Consider the following 16,421-nt stretch of genomic DNA (forward strand, 5'->3'; position numbering starts at 1 on the left):
TATCCAAAAAGTATATTTCATGAGGAATCACGCCTTTTACTTTGGGGCTTACATTACTCAGATTCACTTTAATTGTTTAACCATTTACTAACTGCCACATGCAAGAGTTTCAAGGCAAGTAAATAAATAAAACTAATATATATATATATGTATAAATACACACACATATTCATATACATCTGTATCAATCTCAGAGGGATACTGTTCTCCCATGAAATTTTTACCTTTTTAAATAGAAGCTTTATAATTGAATAGTTCATGTATATTTTAAAGCATATTTCCACATTATTTTATTAGCATTTCTTGAAGGGGGTGTGTAGAATGTGGCATCTTGTTTAAGGATGTTTAAATCATGGGTTGAGGAAGGGGATAAAATTCAGCAAATAAAAGGGAAGACCCACGGGCCTTCTGGGAGCAGGCATCTCCCGCCACACATGCCCTTCCCTTGGCCATCCTGCCCATTTGAAGCACAAACAAAACATTAATGTGAATGAGTTTTCCCTCTCCATACCTTCCCAGCCCTCATATGTCTGTAATACCTGGTTCCCACCTGTTTTCTAATCGTATTCAAAGAAGAAATATACCTTCATTATTATCTTTACATGCTGGTTTTTCTTTAGCGCACATGATTTTGTTAAATCTTTTTATTTCCGATTTTAGATGAAAAGGTTTTGTGTCCTATTGACAGAATTCTGTACTTCAGAATGTTGGTAAAAAAGGGTGGAGTTTCATTTTGGAGAGGCCCTGGGTAACTCTATGACATGTCCTGCAGTCTGCTGTGTCTGTTTTCAGAGCCTGTCCTTAAAGCTTTATACTTGAGCCCTTGGGCAAAGGGGGAGGATTAAGTGAACAAGTTAAGATTTTTCTCCTGACTGGTCCCCTCTTGTGACTGCCTCTGCTGTTGGGGTCCTCCGTCCTTTTTTTTATTATTAATTAATTCATTAATTTGTTTATTTATTTATGGCTGCGTTGGGTCTTTGTTGCTGCGTGCGGGCTTTCTCTAGTTGCGGTGAGCGGGGGCTACTCTTCAACGCGGTGCTTGGGCTTCTCATTGCGGTGGCTTGTTGTGGAGCATGGGCTCTAGGCGCGCAGGCTTCAGTAGTTGTGGCTTGCGGGCTCTAGAGCACAGGCTCAGTAGTTGTGGCACATGGGCTTAGTTGCTCCACGGCATGTGGGATCTTCACGGACCAGGGCTCGAACCCGTGTCCCCTGAATTGGCAGGCAGATTCTTAACCACTGCTCCACCAGAAAAGTCCCGGGGGCCTCCTTTGGAAGACCGTGTTTACGCTGTCACCTGCCTCTTTCAGCTGCAAGGCTGGTCTGCCCTGCATGGGGCCACCTGCTAGTCTCCCCTTTTTTGCCTGTCAAACAAAACTGCTGTGTTACCAATAAAAATCCATTCGTACAGCACCTCCTCCATGAACCCTCATTCCCCTGTCTGGGTCCCTATCCCTTCTTTCCCTTAACCCCTCACCCCAGCCATCCCCAGTGTGGCAGCTTTATTTCCAGATGCTGGAAGCTTTTGGCCTCTGGGATCCCCAGGGCCAGGAGAGGAAAGAGGCAAAAGCCTAGGGATCCTGAGCCCTCAGCTGCTAATGATGTAGGGTGGATGATGGATGTGTGTGTACCTATAAATCATAATGTGTACAATAACTTTAGATTTTATTTATTTTTGGCTGCATTGGGCCTTCGTTGCTGCGCGTGGGCTTTCTCTAGTTGCGGCGAGTGGGGGCTACTCTTCGTTGCGGTGGGCAGGCTTCTCATTGCAGTGGCTTCTCTTGTCGCAGAGCATGGGCTCTAGATGTGCGGGCTTCAGTAGTTGGGGCACATGGGCTCAGTAGTTGTGGCTCGTGGGCTCTAGAGCACAGGCTCAGTAGTTGTGGCGCACAGGCTTAGTAGTTGTGACGCACAGGCTTAGTTGCTCCGTGGCATGTGGGATCTTCCCGGAACAGGGATTGAACCCGTGTCCCCTGCATTGACAGGCAGATTCTCAACCACTGCGCCACCAGGAAAGTCCCACAATGACATTCTAAATGTATATTTACATTTACATCAAGATACCTTATACAGTATATGTTATATAAAATGATTAGTTGGTAAACATACTGAACATCACTAATTTTAGATACTAGAGAACTAACAGACAATAAAAACTTGGGACTTCCCTGGCAGTCCAGCAGTTAAGACTCCACGCTTCCACTGCGGGGGGCATGGGTTCAGTCCCTAGTTGGGGAACTAAGATCCCACATGCCACACGGTGCAGCCAAAAACAAAAACAACAACAACAAATAAAAAAACTTAAAATGTGGTTATGTTGCAAATTCTGTGGATTCAAATTCCACAAACTCTATCATTCATAACTACTCTATAACACCTATCCATATCTTTAAGTATGCACATTAGTGTATTTGAGTACAGCATGTAATTTGGTCATGAATAACTTATAATTAGTTGCAAATACAATGCAGACGTTTGTTCCCAATCTAAAGAAGATTGGGAAAATATTGATTGGTGTTCAGTGAAAAAAATATTTTGTCCTGGAGTGAGGGGCAGTGTAATAGCGTTCTAAGAGCATTGAACTTGGAGCCAAGATTCCTTGGTTTAGTTTTCACTGAGAAAAGCATGGGTTGGGCTGTGCACTGGTGCGTACTAGGCACTAGCTGGATAATTCCCGCTACATGCCCTTAGGAGTTGGGTAAATAGGAAAAATGTGGGAAGACAGCAATATCCAAGGGGTGCTGTGCTCACAGAAGATCAGAGTGAGGGATCTGAGTGAACTTCCTGCAGGTGCCGCCTGAACTAATTCTGCACATGAGTCTGCCAGGTGATGAAGGGGAAGGACTCTTGAGCAGAAGAAACAGTAAGTGCAAAGGCACAGCCACCTAGTTTGATGGGAGAGCGAATGGTCCAGCGTAACTAAATGAATGCAGTGACATTTTGCTGGGGCTAGGGATGAAGCCAGAGGGTCAGGTACTTCTGTCTCTAGGCATTCATTTCTTCAGCTCTGAACTGGAGAGGCAGACTGGGTCATCTCTGAGAGCCCATCCAGTTCAAACAGCATCCCAAATCTGTAGCTGATTATAACGTAATCCTGCTGAGGAAGAGGAAGGGGAGAAACATATCCAGGATGACCCCCTCCCTACCTCCCATCCTGTTTCTCTTCTGAGAAGTTAACTTCATTGTTGGCTCCGATGCTCAGATACTTTTCTCTGAAAGTTTTCTTCTCTTCTAGGCTGTCCTTGCTGGCGATTTAATTCTTTCTGCAGCATCGATAGCTCTGGCACGAATTGGAAATACAACCGTTGTATCTATTTTAACCCAAGTGATTGAAGATTTGGTGCGTGGTAGGTTAATTCTGACTTTTCTTCTTTTTTATTCAATCTTATTTTTTTGCCAAGCAAAAAAAAACCCTCACATGACCACTTTCCTTTTTTATAGGTGAATTTCTTCAGCTCGGGTCAAAAGAAAATGAAAATGAAAGATTTGCACACTACCTTGAAAAGACGTTCAAGAAGACTGCAAGTCTGATAGCCAACAGTTGTAAAGCAGTATGTACGTTCTGTCTCTTTTCAAGTTAAAAACAAACAAACAAACCTCCTAGTTCTTTCTTGGGAGCTAATTCTCCTAGAAAAAACTTTCACTGGAGAACCTTAAGTAACTGAAATCCCAAGAGGTCATTGAGAAAAGAATTGCATCCCCAGACCAGACAGTGGAGAACTTCTGCTGAGGTTTCCATTTTTGCTGTCTTCTTTTGCTATGCAAACATCAACTTTTCATCTTTCCTCCCAAGAATTGAATCAAAATAAGCTTTATAATATATTCCCCAATCTAATTTCCAAATGGTGTAACATTTTAAAAAATTAATTAATTTATTATTTTTGGCTGTGTTGGGTCTTTGTTGCTGCATGTGGGCTTTCTCTGGTTGCGGTGAGCAGGGGTGGTATACGGGCTTCTCATTGTGGCGGCTTCTTTTGTTGCGGAGCAAGGGCTCTAGGCATGCCGGCTTCAGTAGTTGTGGCATGTGGGCTCAGTAGTTGTGGCTCGTAGGCTCTAGAGCTCAGGCTCAGTAGTTGTGGCACATGGGCTTAGCTGCCCTGCGGCATGTGGGATCTTCCCGGACCAGGGATCAAACCCATGTCCCCTGCGTTGGCAGGCAGATTCTTAACCACTGTGCCACCAGAGAAGTCCCTAAATGGTATAACATTTTGAACAACTTATCGTAAATAGTTTCTCTTGTGATTATCACACACACTGTTTCTTAACGTTTTACGTATAAAAAGTAATGAAGTGCTGTGTTCTTAAGTATAATATTGACCTGGGAGAAAATATATAACTATCAGATTGTACTAGTGTTCTATATACTTTTTTTGTGAGTAGTAGATCCTCCCAGTTATATGAAATATAGACAAGCCATTTTCCTTCCGAGTATAAGCTGAGCGTGAACCATAACTTTTTTTACCCCTTGCTTTCTCTTTGGCCTTCCCTCTACTCTTCGCATAGTTTTTCTTTTTAAAAATCAGTTAGTATTATCCTTAATCTGTAGACTAAACTGTGGTATTCACTGGTAGCCCATGAATGAGAGACAGTTCTCTCCATAGAATTGTTCATCTGACTGTCTCTCAGCCTAGCAGATATAAATGAGATGAAAACTGGGCAAGTAAGAGTCCCTTGTAATTAAAGCAACAAGAAAAGAAGACTTCTAAGGGCCAAATGTCAGTTGCTGTCATGATACATAATTAATTATGTTATGTAATAATTATACCATAATTACAGTTAAAGAGAGCTTTTTCTCAGGCCTCTCAGGTGAAAAAGTCCTTTGCCAATAGTGCCTCTATTTGGAAAAGTGTCAAGAAATGTGTAATTGTAAGCCAGAAAAGAATGAGAGCAACATTTCTTCCTAAAAAGACCTAAGTGAAACCCTAAGGAATGTGAATTATGTAGAACATGCTGGGCACAATCTCAGCCATTTTTGTCTTTTTATTGAAAGAGCATTTTCTTTTTTTATTATTATTTCCAAGAAATTGCGAGTGTAGCTTTCTAAAAAAAGACAGACAACAATATGATAGACACTAGAAAGCTAAATAAAAGAATAACTGATTTAAAATGGGGGCCACAAAGCTGTGACCTGCCAAAATCTCCATGAAGATGGAGACCCATCCTCATAAGGCACATCACTGTGTTAGGGGAAGCCCAGTAACAACTTCACAGGCCTGAGGCTGCAGTTAGAAGCACTAGCAGGTAGTGGGGCTGTTGGAACTGGAAAACCTGAGGGTCATTGTCCACACAGGCCCAGGGCAGCAGCGTGACACGGGAGCCAGAATATGAACTAGTGCACTCAGTGATCGAGTCCAAGGGCCCGCAGAAGCGGAGCCACGTCATCAAGGAAAGACTGACTTCACTCTCCTCTGCTTAGGAAGCCAAAGACAGGATAGCACGTGTATTCGCTTATAAAGAGGACCTCATCCTTCACAGATTAGCAAGTTAAAAGTGGACTTGCATGTTAATATGGCCCGAACCTCGTTAAAAATGAAATGTTTTATACTGTCCACTAGGAGGCATGCTGGCCTCACCCCAGAACTACCCACTTTTCATGCGATTTATTCCTAAGCTCCAGAGCTGTTGGAATAATAAAGCAGAATCTTAGTGTGAGCTCTCTGAATAAAAGTTTCTATATTTAAGTGCCTATGGGTAGAGATGTTCCAGAGGTGTTATATATTCAGAATTGCTGTGTTTGTGCAATCTTGGTACTTAAAACGCAAAGACGTGAGCTCTGAAAGAACGCATGCAAAGCAAATTAGAGATGCCAAAAGGAAGGAGTAAGGAGAATTTAAACATCAGAATCATTATAGCAGAACTAATGGAATTCCAAGATGTTAGGGGAATTTGAAGGAAACTTAATAGCTTAAAATTCATTGTCCTAAGAGCTATTTAATGGAAAATAGTATTAAGATTAAGAGAGGGCTGTTTAGGATTGCTTTGGGACACTGATTGATGTTAAAAATAGAAGTAATCTTGAAAGATGATCGGCTCCTTGTTTCTGCACATAGTCATGCAAAATACGTTGTGTAGCTCACCAATGAACACTATGCCTCGTTCCCCAGAAAATCTGATGGGAATGAGACCAGAGGTGTGGCCCATCCGGTGTTACTCAGTCAGACAGTAGCTGAGCTGGGATTTGAACCCAGAACTGGGTATGATAATCCTGCAGATTCATGTATTTTTCTCATTTCTTTCTGAATTTCTTTTCTCTCAAGTGCTGCATGTGGCCTGGAATCAGTTGACTGTCTTCCTGTTACCTCATTTTCAAAGCTACAGAGGGCCACCACAGAATTTTGGTTTGCGGGTCATATCTGCTGAACACCTATTTTTGGTTATGATAGTCTTATCTAATCTACAAATAGGCCTTATTCAAATTTTAACAGTTGTTTTAATATTGTTATATCAGTAACAAATGGGAAAATTTTTTTCTGGCCCAGGATCTCATGTGGCGTTTAGTTGTCAAGAATCTTTTTTTTCTCTTTTTTCCTTTTTTTTTTTTGTTTTTGTTTTTGCGGTACGTGGGCCTCTCACTGCTGTGGCCTCTCCCACCGCGGAGCACAGGCTCCGGACACGCAGGCCCAGCGGCCATGGCCCACGGGCCCAGCCGCTCCGCGGCACGCGGGATCCTCCCAGACCGGGGCATGAACCTGTGTCCCCTGCATCGGCAGGCGGACTCTCAACCACTGCGCCACCAGGGAAGCCCTTCTTTTTTTTTTTTTAATTGAATTATGGTTCATTTGTAGTATAGTTGTGTTAGTTTCAGGTGTACAGCAAAGTGATTCAGTAATATCTGTATCAGATTATTTCTACCGTAGGTTATTATAAGATATTGCATATAATTCCCTGTGCTATACAGTAAATCCTGTTGCTCATCTGTTTTACTTACAGTAGTTTGTATCTGTGAATCCCATACTCCTAATTTATCCCTGCACCCTATGGTAACCATAAGTTTGTTTTCTGTGTCTGTGAGTCTGTTTCTGTTTTGTATATAGATTGATTTGTATTGATTTTTCGGTTTCACATATAAGCGATATCATATATTTGTCTTTCTCTGACTTACTTCACTTAGTATAATATTCTCTAGGTCCATGCAATTGGCAATATTTCATTCTTTTTTGTGGCTGAGTAATATTCCAGTGTATATATATATATACACACCACATTTTCTTAAACTGATCATCTCTTGATGGGCACTTGGGTTGCTTCCATGCCTTGGCTATTGTAATAGTGCTGCTATGAACATTGGCGTACATGTATCTTTTTGAAATAGAGTTTTCATCTTTTCTGGATATACGCCCAGAGTGGGATTGCTGGATCATATGGTAGCTCTATTTTAGTTTTTTAAGGAACCTCCGTACTGTTTCCATAGTGGCCTCACCAATTTACATTCCCACCAACAGTTCCCTTTTCTCCACACCCTCTCCAGCATTTATTTGTAGATTTTCTGATGATGCCCATTCTAACTGGTGTGAGGTGATACCTCATTGTGGTTTTGATTTGCATTTCTCTAATTAGTGACGTTGAGCATCTTTTCATGTGCCTGTTGGTGATCTCTGTGTCTTCTTTGGAGAAATGTCTATTTAGGTCTTCTCATTTTTTGATTGGGTTGTTTGTTTTTTTGATACTGAGTCGTATGAGCTCTTTGTATATTTTGGATATTGACCCCTTAATGGTGACATCATTTGCAAATATTTTCTTCCAGTCCATAGGTTGTCTTTTCTTTTTGTTGATGATTTCCCTTACAGTACTGTGCAAAAACTTTTAAGTTTGATTAAGTCTCATTTGTTTACTTTTGCTTTTATTTCTTTTGCCTTGGGAGACTCATCTAAGAAAATATTGCTGTGATTTATATCTAAGAATTTTTTGCCTGTGTTCTGGGAGTTTTATGGTGTCGTGTCTTATATTTAGGTCTTTAAACTATTTTGAGTTTATGTTTGTATATGGTATGAGGGAGTGTTCTAATTTCATTGATATACATGTAGCTGTCCAGCTTTCTCATCACCATTTGTTGAAGAGACTACCTTTTCTCCATTGTATATTCTTGCTTCCTTTGTTGTAGATCAACTGACCATAGGTGTGTGCGTTTATTTCTGGGTTCTGTATCCTGTTCCGTTGATCTGTCTGTTTTTGTGCCAATACCATGTTGTTTTGTTACTGTAGCTTTGTAGTAGTATTGTCTGAAGTCTGGAAGGGTTATGCCTCCAGCTTTGTTCTTTTTCCTCAGGATTGCTTTGGCAGTTCTGGGTCTTTTGTGGTTCCATGTAAATCTTAGGATTAGTTGTTCCAGTTCTGTGAAAAATGTCATGGGTATTTTGAGGTTTTTTTTTTTTTTTTTTTTTTTTTTTTTTTTTTTGCGGTACGCGGGCCTCTCACTGCTGTGGCCTCTCCCGCTGCGGAGCCGCGCAGGCTCAGCGGCCATGGCTCACGGGCCCAGCCGCTGCCGCGGCATGTGGGATCCTCCCGGACCGGGGCACGAACCCATGTCCCCTGCATCGGCAGGCGGACTCTCAACCACCGCGCCACCAGGGAAGCCCTTGTCATGGGTATTTTGATAGGGATTGTATTACATTTGTAGATTGCTTTGGATAGTATGACCATTTTAACAATATTAATTCTTTCAATTCGAGACTGGGATATGTTTCCATTACTTTGAATCATCTTCAGTTTCCTTTATCAATGTTTTATCGTTTTCAATGTATTGATTTTTCACCTCCTTGGTTAAGTTTATTCCTAAGTTGGTTTGGGTTTCTTTTTTTTCTTTTTGATGTGATTTTAAATGAGTTTTTGTTTTGTTTTGTTTTTTTTACTTTTTCTGATATTTCATTGTTAGTGTAAAGAAATGCAACAGATTTCTTTTTATTAATCTTGTATCCTGCTACTATGCTGAATTCATTTATTAGTTCTAATAGTTTTTATGTAGAGTCTTTAGCATTCTCTATATAGAGTATCATGTCATCTGCAAATAGAGACAGTTTTACCTCTTCTCTTCCAATTTGGATACCTTTTATTATTTTTTTTCTTACCTGATTGCTGTGGCTAGGACTTCCAATACTATGTTGAAAAGAAGTGGTGAGAGTGGGCATCCTTGTCAAGTTCCTGAATTTAGTGGGAAGGCTTGCAGCTTTTCACCATTGAGCATTATGTTGGCTGTGGGTTTGATGTAAATGGCTTTCATTATGTTTAGATATGTTCCCTCTGCATCCAGTTGGTGAGAGTTTTTATCATGAATGGATGTTGAATTTTATCAAATGCTTTTTCTGCATTTATTGAGGTGATCATGTGGTTTTTGTCTTTTCTTTTGTTAATGTGATGTATCATATTGATTAATTTGCATATGTTGAACCATCTTTGCAACCCTGGAATGAATCCAACTTGATTGTGGTATATAATCTTTTTTATGTATTATTGGATTTGGTTTTGTAATATTTGTTGAGGATTTTTGCATCTATATTCATCAAAGATATCAGTCTGGGGCTTCCCTGGTGGCGCAGTGGTTGAGAGTCTGCCTGCCAATGCAGGGGACACGGGTTTGTGCCCCAGTCTGGGAAGATCCCACATGCTGCGGAGCGGCTAGGCCCGTGAGCCATGGCCGCTGAGCCTGTGCGTCCGGAGCCTGTGCTCCACAACGGGAGGGGCCACAACAGTGAGAGGCCCACATACCCGCCCCCCCCCCCCCCAAAAAAAAAGATATTGGTCTGTAATTTTCTTTTTTTATTGTGTCTTTGTCTGGTTTTGGTGTAAGGGTGATGGTGGCTTCATAGAATGACTTTGGGAGTGTTCCCTTCTCTTTAGTCTTTTGGAATAGTTTGAGAAGGATAGGTGTAAGTTCTTCTTTGTATGTTTGGTCGAATTCCTCAATGAAGCAATCCAGTCCTTGACTTTTGTTTGCAGGGAGTTTTTTTTTTTTACTACAGATTCTATTTCACTTCTAGTGATTGGACTGTTCAAATTATCTGTTTCGTCTTGACTTAGTTTTGGCAGGCTGTATGCTTCTAGAAACTTGTCCATTTCTTCTGGGTTGTCCAATTTGTTGGCATAACTGTTCATAGTATTTTCTTATGATTTTTAGTATTTCTGTGATATCGCTTATAACTTCTCTTCTTTCATTTCTTATTTTGTTTATCTGGGTCCTCTCTTTTCTTCTTGGTGATTCCTGGCTAGAGGCTTGTTGATATTGTTTATCTTTTCAAAAAACCAGCTCATGGTTTTATTGATTCTTTTAAAAAAATAAATTCTTTAATTTATTTATTTTTGGCTGCATTGGGTCTTCGTTGCTCTGTGGGCTTTCTCTAGTTGTGGTGAGCAGGAGCCACTCTTCGTTGCAGTGCATGGACTTTTCATTATGGTGGCTTCACTTGTTGCGGAGCACGGACTCTAGGCACGTGGGCTTCAATAGTTGTGGCACGCAGGCTTCAATAGTTGTGGCACGCAGGCTCAGTAGTTGTGGCTTTCGGGCTCTAGAGTGCAGGCTCAGTAGTTCTGGAGCACAGGCTTAGTTGCTTCATAGCATGTGGGATCTTCCCAGACTGGGGCTCGAACCCATGTCCCCTGCATTGGTAGGTGGATTCTTTTTTTTCTTTTTTCTTTTTTTTTTGCGGTACACGAGGCTCTCACTGCCGTGGCCTCTCCCGTTGCGGAGCACAGGCCCCGGACGCGCAGGCTCAGCGGCCATGGCTCATGGGCCTAGCCGCTCCACGGCATGTGGGATCTTCCCGGACCAGGGCACGAACCCGTGTCCCCTGCATCGGCAGGCGGACTCTCAACCACTGCACCACCAGGGAAGCCCAGTAGGTGGATTCTTAACCACTGTGCCACCAGGGAAGTTCCTATTGATATTTTAATCTCTATTTTATTTTTTTCTTCTCTGATCTTTATATTTCTTTCCTTCTGCTGACTTTGGGTTTTGTTTGTTCTTTTTCTAATTATTTTAGGTGGTAGTTTAGTTTGAGATTTTTCTTATTTCTTGAGGAAGGCCTGTATCACTAGGAACTTCCCTCTAAGAACTGCTTTTGTTGCATCCTGTAGATTTTTGTAAGGTTGTCTTTTCATTTTTGTTTGTCTTGAGGTATTTTCCGATTTCCTCTTTGATTTCGTCATTGGCCCATTGGTTTTTCAGTAGCATGTTGTTTAGTCTCCATGTGTTCATTTTATTCCCCCTTTTTCTTTCTGTGGTTGATTTCTAGTTTCATAACACTGTGACCAGAAAAGATGCTTGAAATAATTTCTGTCCTCTTAAGTTTGTTGAGGCTTATCTTGTGTCCTGGTATGTGATCTGTTTCTAGAGAATGTTCCATGCATGCTTGAGAAGAATGTGTATTCTGGGTTTTTTTAGATGCAGTGTCCTGTAGATATCAATTAAGTTCACCTGGTCTGTTGTGTGATTTAGGACCTCTGTTGCCTCATTGATTTTCTGTCTGGAAGATCTGTCCATTGATGTCATTGGGGTGTTAAAGTCTCCTACTATTATTGTATTCCTGTCAGTTTCTCCCTTTATGTCTGTTAGTATTTGTTTTATGTATTTAGGTGCTCCTATATAGGGTAGATATATGTTAGCAACTGTAATATCCTCTTGTATTAATCCCTTTATCGTTATATAATGTCCTTCTTTGTCTTTCTTTACGCACTTCGTTTTAAAGCCTGTTTTAATTTGAATATTGCTATGCCTTCTTTCTTGTCCTTCCCATTTGTATGAAATGTCATTTTTCATCCCCTCATTTTGAATCTGTGTGTCTTTCGCTCTGAAGTGAGTCTCTTGTAGGCAGTATATTGTAGGTTTTTGGGTTTTTTTTTTATCCATTCTGCCATTCTGTGTCTTGATTGGAGCATTTAGTCCATTGGCATTTAAAGTAATTATTGACAAGTGTGTATCTAGTACCATTTTAAACCTTGTTTTCCAGTTGATTTTGTAGTTCTTGTTTGATAATTTCTTCTTTTTGTTTTTCCTTTTGTGGTTTCATGGTTTTCTTTTGTATTATGCTTGAGTTCCTTTCTTTTTTGGTTTTTGTGAATCTGTTGTATGTTTTTGATTTGTGGTTACCTGGTGTTCAAGTATGTAGACTCATAACAGTATCTACTTACTTTAGACTGATAGGTTCAAATACATTCGGAAAGATCTATATTTTTTCGCTCCTGTCTCCCACATTTTGTGGTTTTGATGTCCTATTTTACATCTTCATGTTCATCGTTTTGCTGTTAATTGTAGTTATAATCACTTCTACAAAATTTTTTGATTGTTTTTTAATCTGTGTGCTGTCTTATTTACGTGATCTGCAGTCCTTTTATATATTTGCCTTTCCTATTATGTTTTTCTCTTTCCTATAGATTCTTACTTCTTTTCTATTTAGAGAAACCCTTTCAATATTTCTTTTAGGGTAGGTTTAGTATTGATGAGCTCTTTTAGTTTTTGCTTGTCTGAAAAATTCATTCTCTCTCCTTCTATTCTAAATGATAATCTTGCTGATTAAAGTACCCTAGATTGTGGGTTTTCCCTCTCAGGGCTTTGAATATATCATGTCACTCCCTTCTGGCCTGCAGAGATTCTGCAGAGAAATCAGCTGATAGCCTTATATGGGGGTTCCCTTGTAGCTGACTCTGTTTTTCTCTTGCTGCCTTCAGAATTCTCTCTTTAGCTTAACTTTTGCCATTTTAATTGTGATATGTTTTGTTGTAGGTCTGTTTGAGTTCATCTTGTTTGACATTATTTGTGTTTCCTGTACGTGGCTATCTACTTCCTTCTTTAGGTTTGGGAAGTTTTCAGCCATAATTTTTTGAAATGCATTTTTGGTCCCCTTTTCTCTCTCTTCTCCTTCAGGAACCCCTAATTATGCATAGGTTGGCACGCTTTATATTATCCCATCGATCTCGTATGTTGGTTTCATTTTTTTTCATTTGTCTTTCTGTGTGCTGTTCTGATTGGGTGATATCCATTATTCTGTCTTCCAGATCACATATTTGTTCTGTGTCATTTAGTCTGCTTCTAGATTGTTTTTTATCTTGATAAGTGATGTGTCTAATTTTGATTGGTCCCTCTTTACAGTTTCTAGTTCCTTGTTACGGTGATCTGCATTTCTTTCAATAGTTTTTCTTAACTCCTTTAACATTTTTTTACCTCCTTTTTGAACTCAGGGTCTAGTAGACTGGTGAGCTCTGTTTTATTGGTTGTTTTTTCAGGGTATTTCTCTTGTTCTTTTGGGAGTAATTCCTCTGCTTTTTCAATTTCACTTAACTTTCTCTGTTTCTACGAATTTAGGAGAATCAGTTGTCTACTGTGGTCTTCAAGGGGTGCCTTTATGTGGGAGCGTCCCCACGTAGACTGTGAGTCCGGTATTTTTGGTGTGAGGCCTGTTTTTGGCGTGGATGCCAGCTGTGTCTTTCCTCAGAGTGTGCTGGCTATTATCCCCTTGATAAGGGGTGCGATTGGTGTTGCGGTGACCAGAGCCTGCACTGGAAGTTGGGCGGGACCTCCTCTTTGCTCTGTGGCTGTCACAGCCCTGTCAGGGGCAAGGTCTGCTCCCCAGGTGTTGGAGTAGGTGCCCTAAGGGTTGGGTTCAGTAAGGCTCTGTTGCCCTTGAGAGTGTGCTCTGTTCCAAAGGAGGTGAGTGCTGAAGCAGGTGAGGCCCACGTGGCCACCATGAAACTATGCGCCACCAGTGCAGGCATCTGCACCTCTGCCCAGAAGCAGCCCAAGGTCATGTCCCTTTCTCTGTTGTGTTTTTCCCAGACCTAGTGCTGGGCTGTGGTGTGGAGTGGGCTGGTGCTAAGGGCTGGGGCGTTGTGGCTGCAGGTGGCTGTGCTGCTGCCTGGGACTTGATCTGCCTCTCCCAGGACCTGTTGGCCCCAGAACCAGCTGCAAGCTGCGGTGTGGGGCGGGCAAACCAGAGCATAGCTGCTGGGGAATGAATGGCTGCATACTCCTCCCCAGGGGCTGTCCGCCCAAGACGAGCGTTTCTGTGGCATCACCCGGTGTGTGCACTAAGTCTGCATACCAAGTCCACCACTGACGGACCCAGCCCCGCTATGTGCACGCAGACAGTGGGCTCTGAGGTTCGGCCTGGACCACGCACCAGGCCCTCCCGGCTGTCTCCATGCAACTAGACCAGGTCCTCTCCAGGGCCCGTCCACCCCGTCCTCCTGAGATTCAGTGCCTAGCTGCTGTTTATACTAGTAGCCCCGTCTGGCGTGCATTTTGGACTGGGAAGTGCGGTGAGGTGGCAGGTGTCAGTGCCCGTTTTGGCTGTGACTGCTGGTAAGCCCGCACACATGCACTCCTCACGAGCAGAGTCCAGCCCCCCGCAGCCCCTCTGTCTGTCCCAGTGGACCTCCCAGCAGACGGGGGGCTCCCCAGGGTGAGGGCCTGCCTTTGTGGACCTCTCCTCCTTCACCATCCCTCCCAGGGCCACCAGTTTCATCCTGATGCCTTTTTTTTTTTTCGGCCTATGCAGTTATGTAGAGATCTTTTTTTGTAGCTTTAGTTGTATATGAAATCTTCTGCCAGTTTGCAGTTGGTTTCCTGTGAGAATTGTTCCACATGTCAGTGTATTTTTATGTGTTTGTGGGGGGAGGTGAGCGCCACGTCTTCCTGCTCCGCCATCTTGCTCCTCTCTCTGTCCTGAATCTTCAGTCTCTTCTAACCTGGAACAGTTCCTCAGTCTTTCTTGGCCCTTATATCACCTTGATATCTTGAAGAGTCCGGGCCAGTTATGTTGTTGAGCCCCTCAGGTTGGTTTGGGTGGTGTTTCTCAAGATGGGGTCCAAGGTTGTGAATTTGGGGCAGGCACACAACAGAAGCAGTGCTGTCCCTTCAGGTCATCACATGGGGAGGCCGGGTGCACCATGGCCCTTTGTCCTGTTACCGGTACGTTCATTTTGATCACTTGATTAACGTCATGTCTACCAGGTTCTTCCATTTAAGTTGACTGTTTTTCCCTATTTGGGGGAAGTATTTTGAGATTATGTAAATGGTTCTGTTTCATATCAAACTCTGACTCTGCTTTTAACATCTATTTGTGATTCTTTCCTGAGACAGTTGCCAAATGACGGTTTCATTCCATCATTTCTTCCGCACATCACTTCTACAGTAGACTTGGTATTTTATTCTAAGGAAGAGCTTATCTGTATGGACTCTTGGGTTCTATTTTAGTCTATGGATTGTAACCATTACTGTTATTTTAATGCTCAGTTGTCCCATATTTGGCCAATGGGAAAGGCCCTTTAACCTGACTCCTGTGTCCTATTAATCTGTCCCTGTCATTCTTTCAGTACTTCCTTAATTTCTGGCAGGAGATGTTCCAAGCTTGTCTTGTCCTCCCCAGCGCTGGGATCCATCATTTCTCCAAGGGGTGCTGGTTCCTTTTGGTGGAGAATGGTATTTAGAAATCAAGACCTGGACACTGGGTATCATTGCTCCTAGGCTCTCCCAGTGGACAGAGCTAGGGAATTTGTGTGTGTGTATAATCTCTGTATGTGGATATGTGTATAGCTATGTCTTTCTCTATCCAACTGTGTTTATTCAAACCCTTGAGGTATCATATTTTTATCATACTATAGGTTTCATGATTTATGCCAACATTCTGTCTTTCCATACTTGTAACTTCCTTCCCCCAAAGTAAGAAACGTGGACCCCATTCTCTGCAACGTATTTATTTGCTCAATCCTAGAATATACCATACGGGGTTAAAAGTTGATGGCTTATATCTCTGTGAAAAAACCTAGTAGTTCAGTATTTATAGTTCCTTTTGTCTTTAGCTTGAGGATAACATTGTCACAGTTCTGTGTTCAAAATTTACCTTTCTCCCTGTCTCGCTGCAGTGGTTTTATTATTTGAAATATAGTTCAGTTCCTTTTTATTCCATTTTAGGGATTCCCTTCCATTCTGACTGATTTTGGGCTTTGGTTTCGAGGTGATTGTTGTTTCTAGCGTGTGAAGCATTAACGTGGCTCCGGAAGTCAAGTGTACAAGAGGTGACTGCCCGCTCATGCCTTTCACCCTGGCCGTACCCAATCCTTTCCACCCACTCTGTAAGTCACCAGTCTCCTTAGTGTCTGCTTCCTCCTTCCTGTGTTTCTTTTTACACAAATGAGCATATACATGCATGTTATTTCCCCTTCTTTCTTACAACAAAAATCAGTATTATACTCTACTGCTTTCTGTGTTGCTTTTGCATTTGCTTTCTGCAGTTAACAGTATACAGTGGATGTCAGTCCATGCCGATTTGTAGACTCTTCCTCTTTTTAAACAGCTGCATCGTATCCCACCATGTGGATATGGCATGGTTTACTCAGCATTCCTATATATGGACATCTCGATTTCTGATATAACTACAAATAACACTGCAGTGACTAAGCTTGTGCAGGTGTATTTTTGTGTTGTTAGAGGTGTGCCT

The 16,421-nt window shown here is 41.9% G+C and overlaps 1 protein-coding gene across 10 annotated transcripts in view; it reads left to right on the forward strand.

Annotated features, from left to right (window-relative positions):
* The window catches only part of PDSS1 (decaprenyl diphosphate synthase subunit 1), a 58,958-nt gene that overhangs the window by 17,660 nt on the left and 24,877 nt on the right, over nucleotides 1-16,421 (forward strand). For 8 of the 10 annotated variants that reach the window (XR_003002895.1, XM_024742286.1, XM_024742288.1 and 5 more), the window contains 2 exons: nucleotides 3,233-3,344; nucleotides 3,439-3,548. Coding sequence is in view for 7 of the 10 variants with exons in the window: in XM_024742286.1 (XP_024598054.1) it covers nucleotides 3,233-3,344; nucleotides 3,439-3,548 (222 nt within the window). In the remaining 3 variants the exon portion in view is untranslated. Of the gene's footprint in view, nucleotides 1-3,232; nucleotides 3,345-3,438; nucleotides 3,553-16,421 lie in introns of all 10 variants that reach the window. The other 2 variants (XR_003002897.1, XR_003002896.1) reach the window with 1 other exon arrangement.

The sequence above is a fragment of the Neophocaena asiaeorientalis genome, unplaced genomic scaffold, assembly GCF_003031525.2.
Source record: "Neophocaena asiaeorientalis asiaeorientalis breed wild unplaced genomic scaffold, Neophocaena_asiaeorientalis_V1.1 scaffold781, whole genome shotgun sequence".
NCBI lineage: Eukaryota > Metazoa > Chordata > Mammalia > Artiodactyla > Phocoenidae > Neophocaena > Neophocaena asiaeorientalis.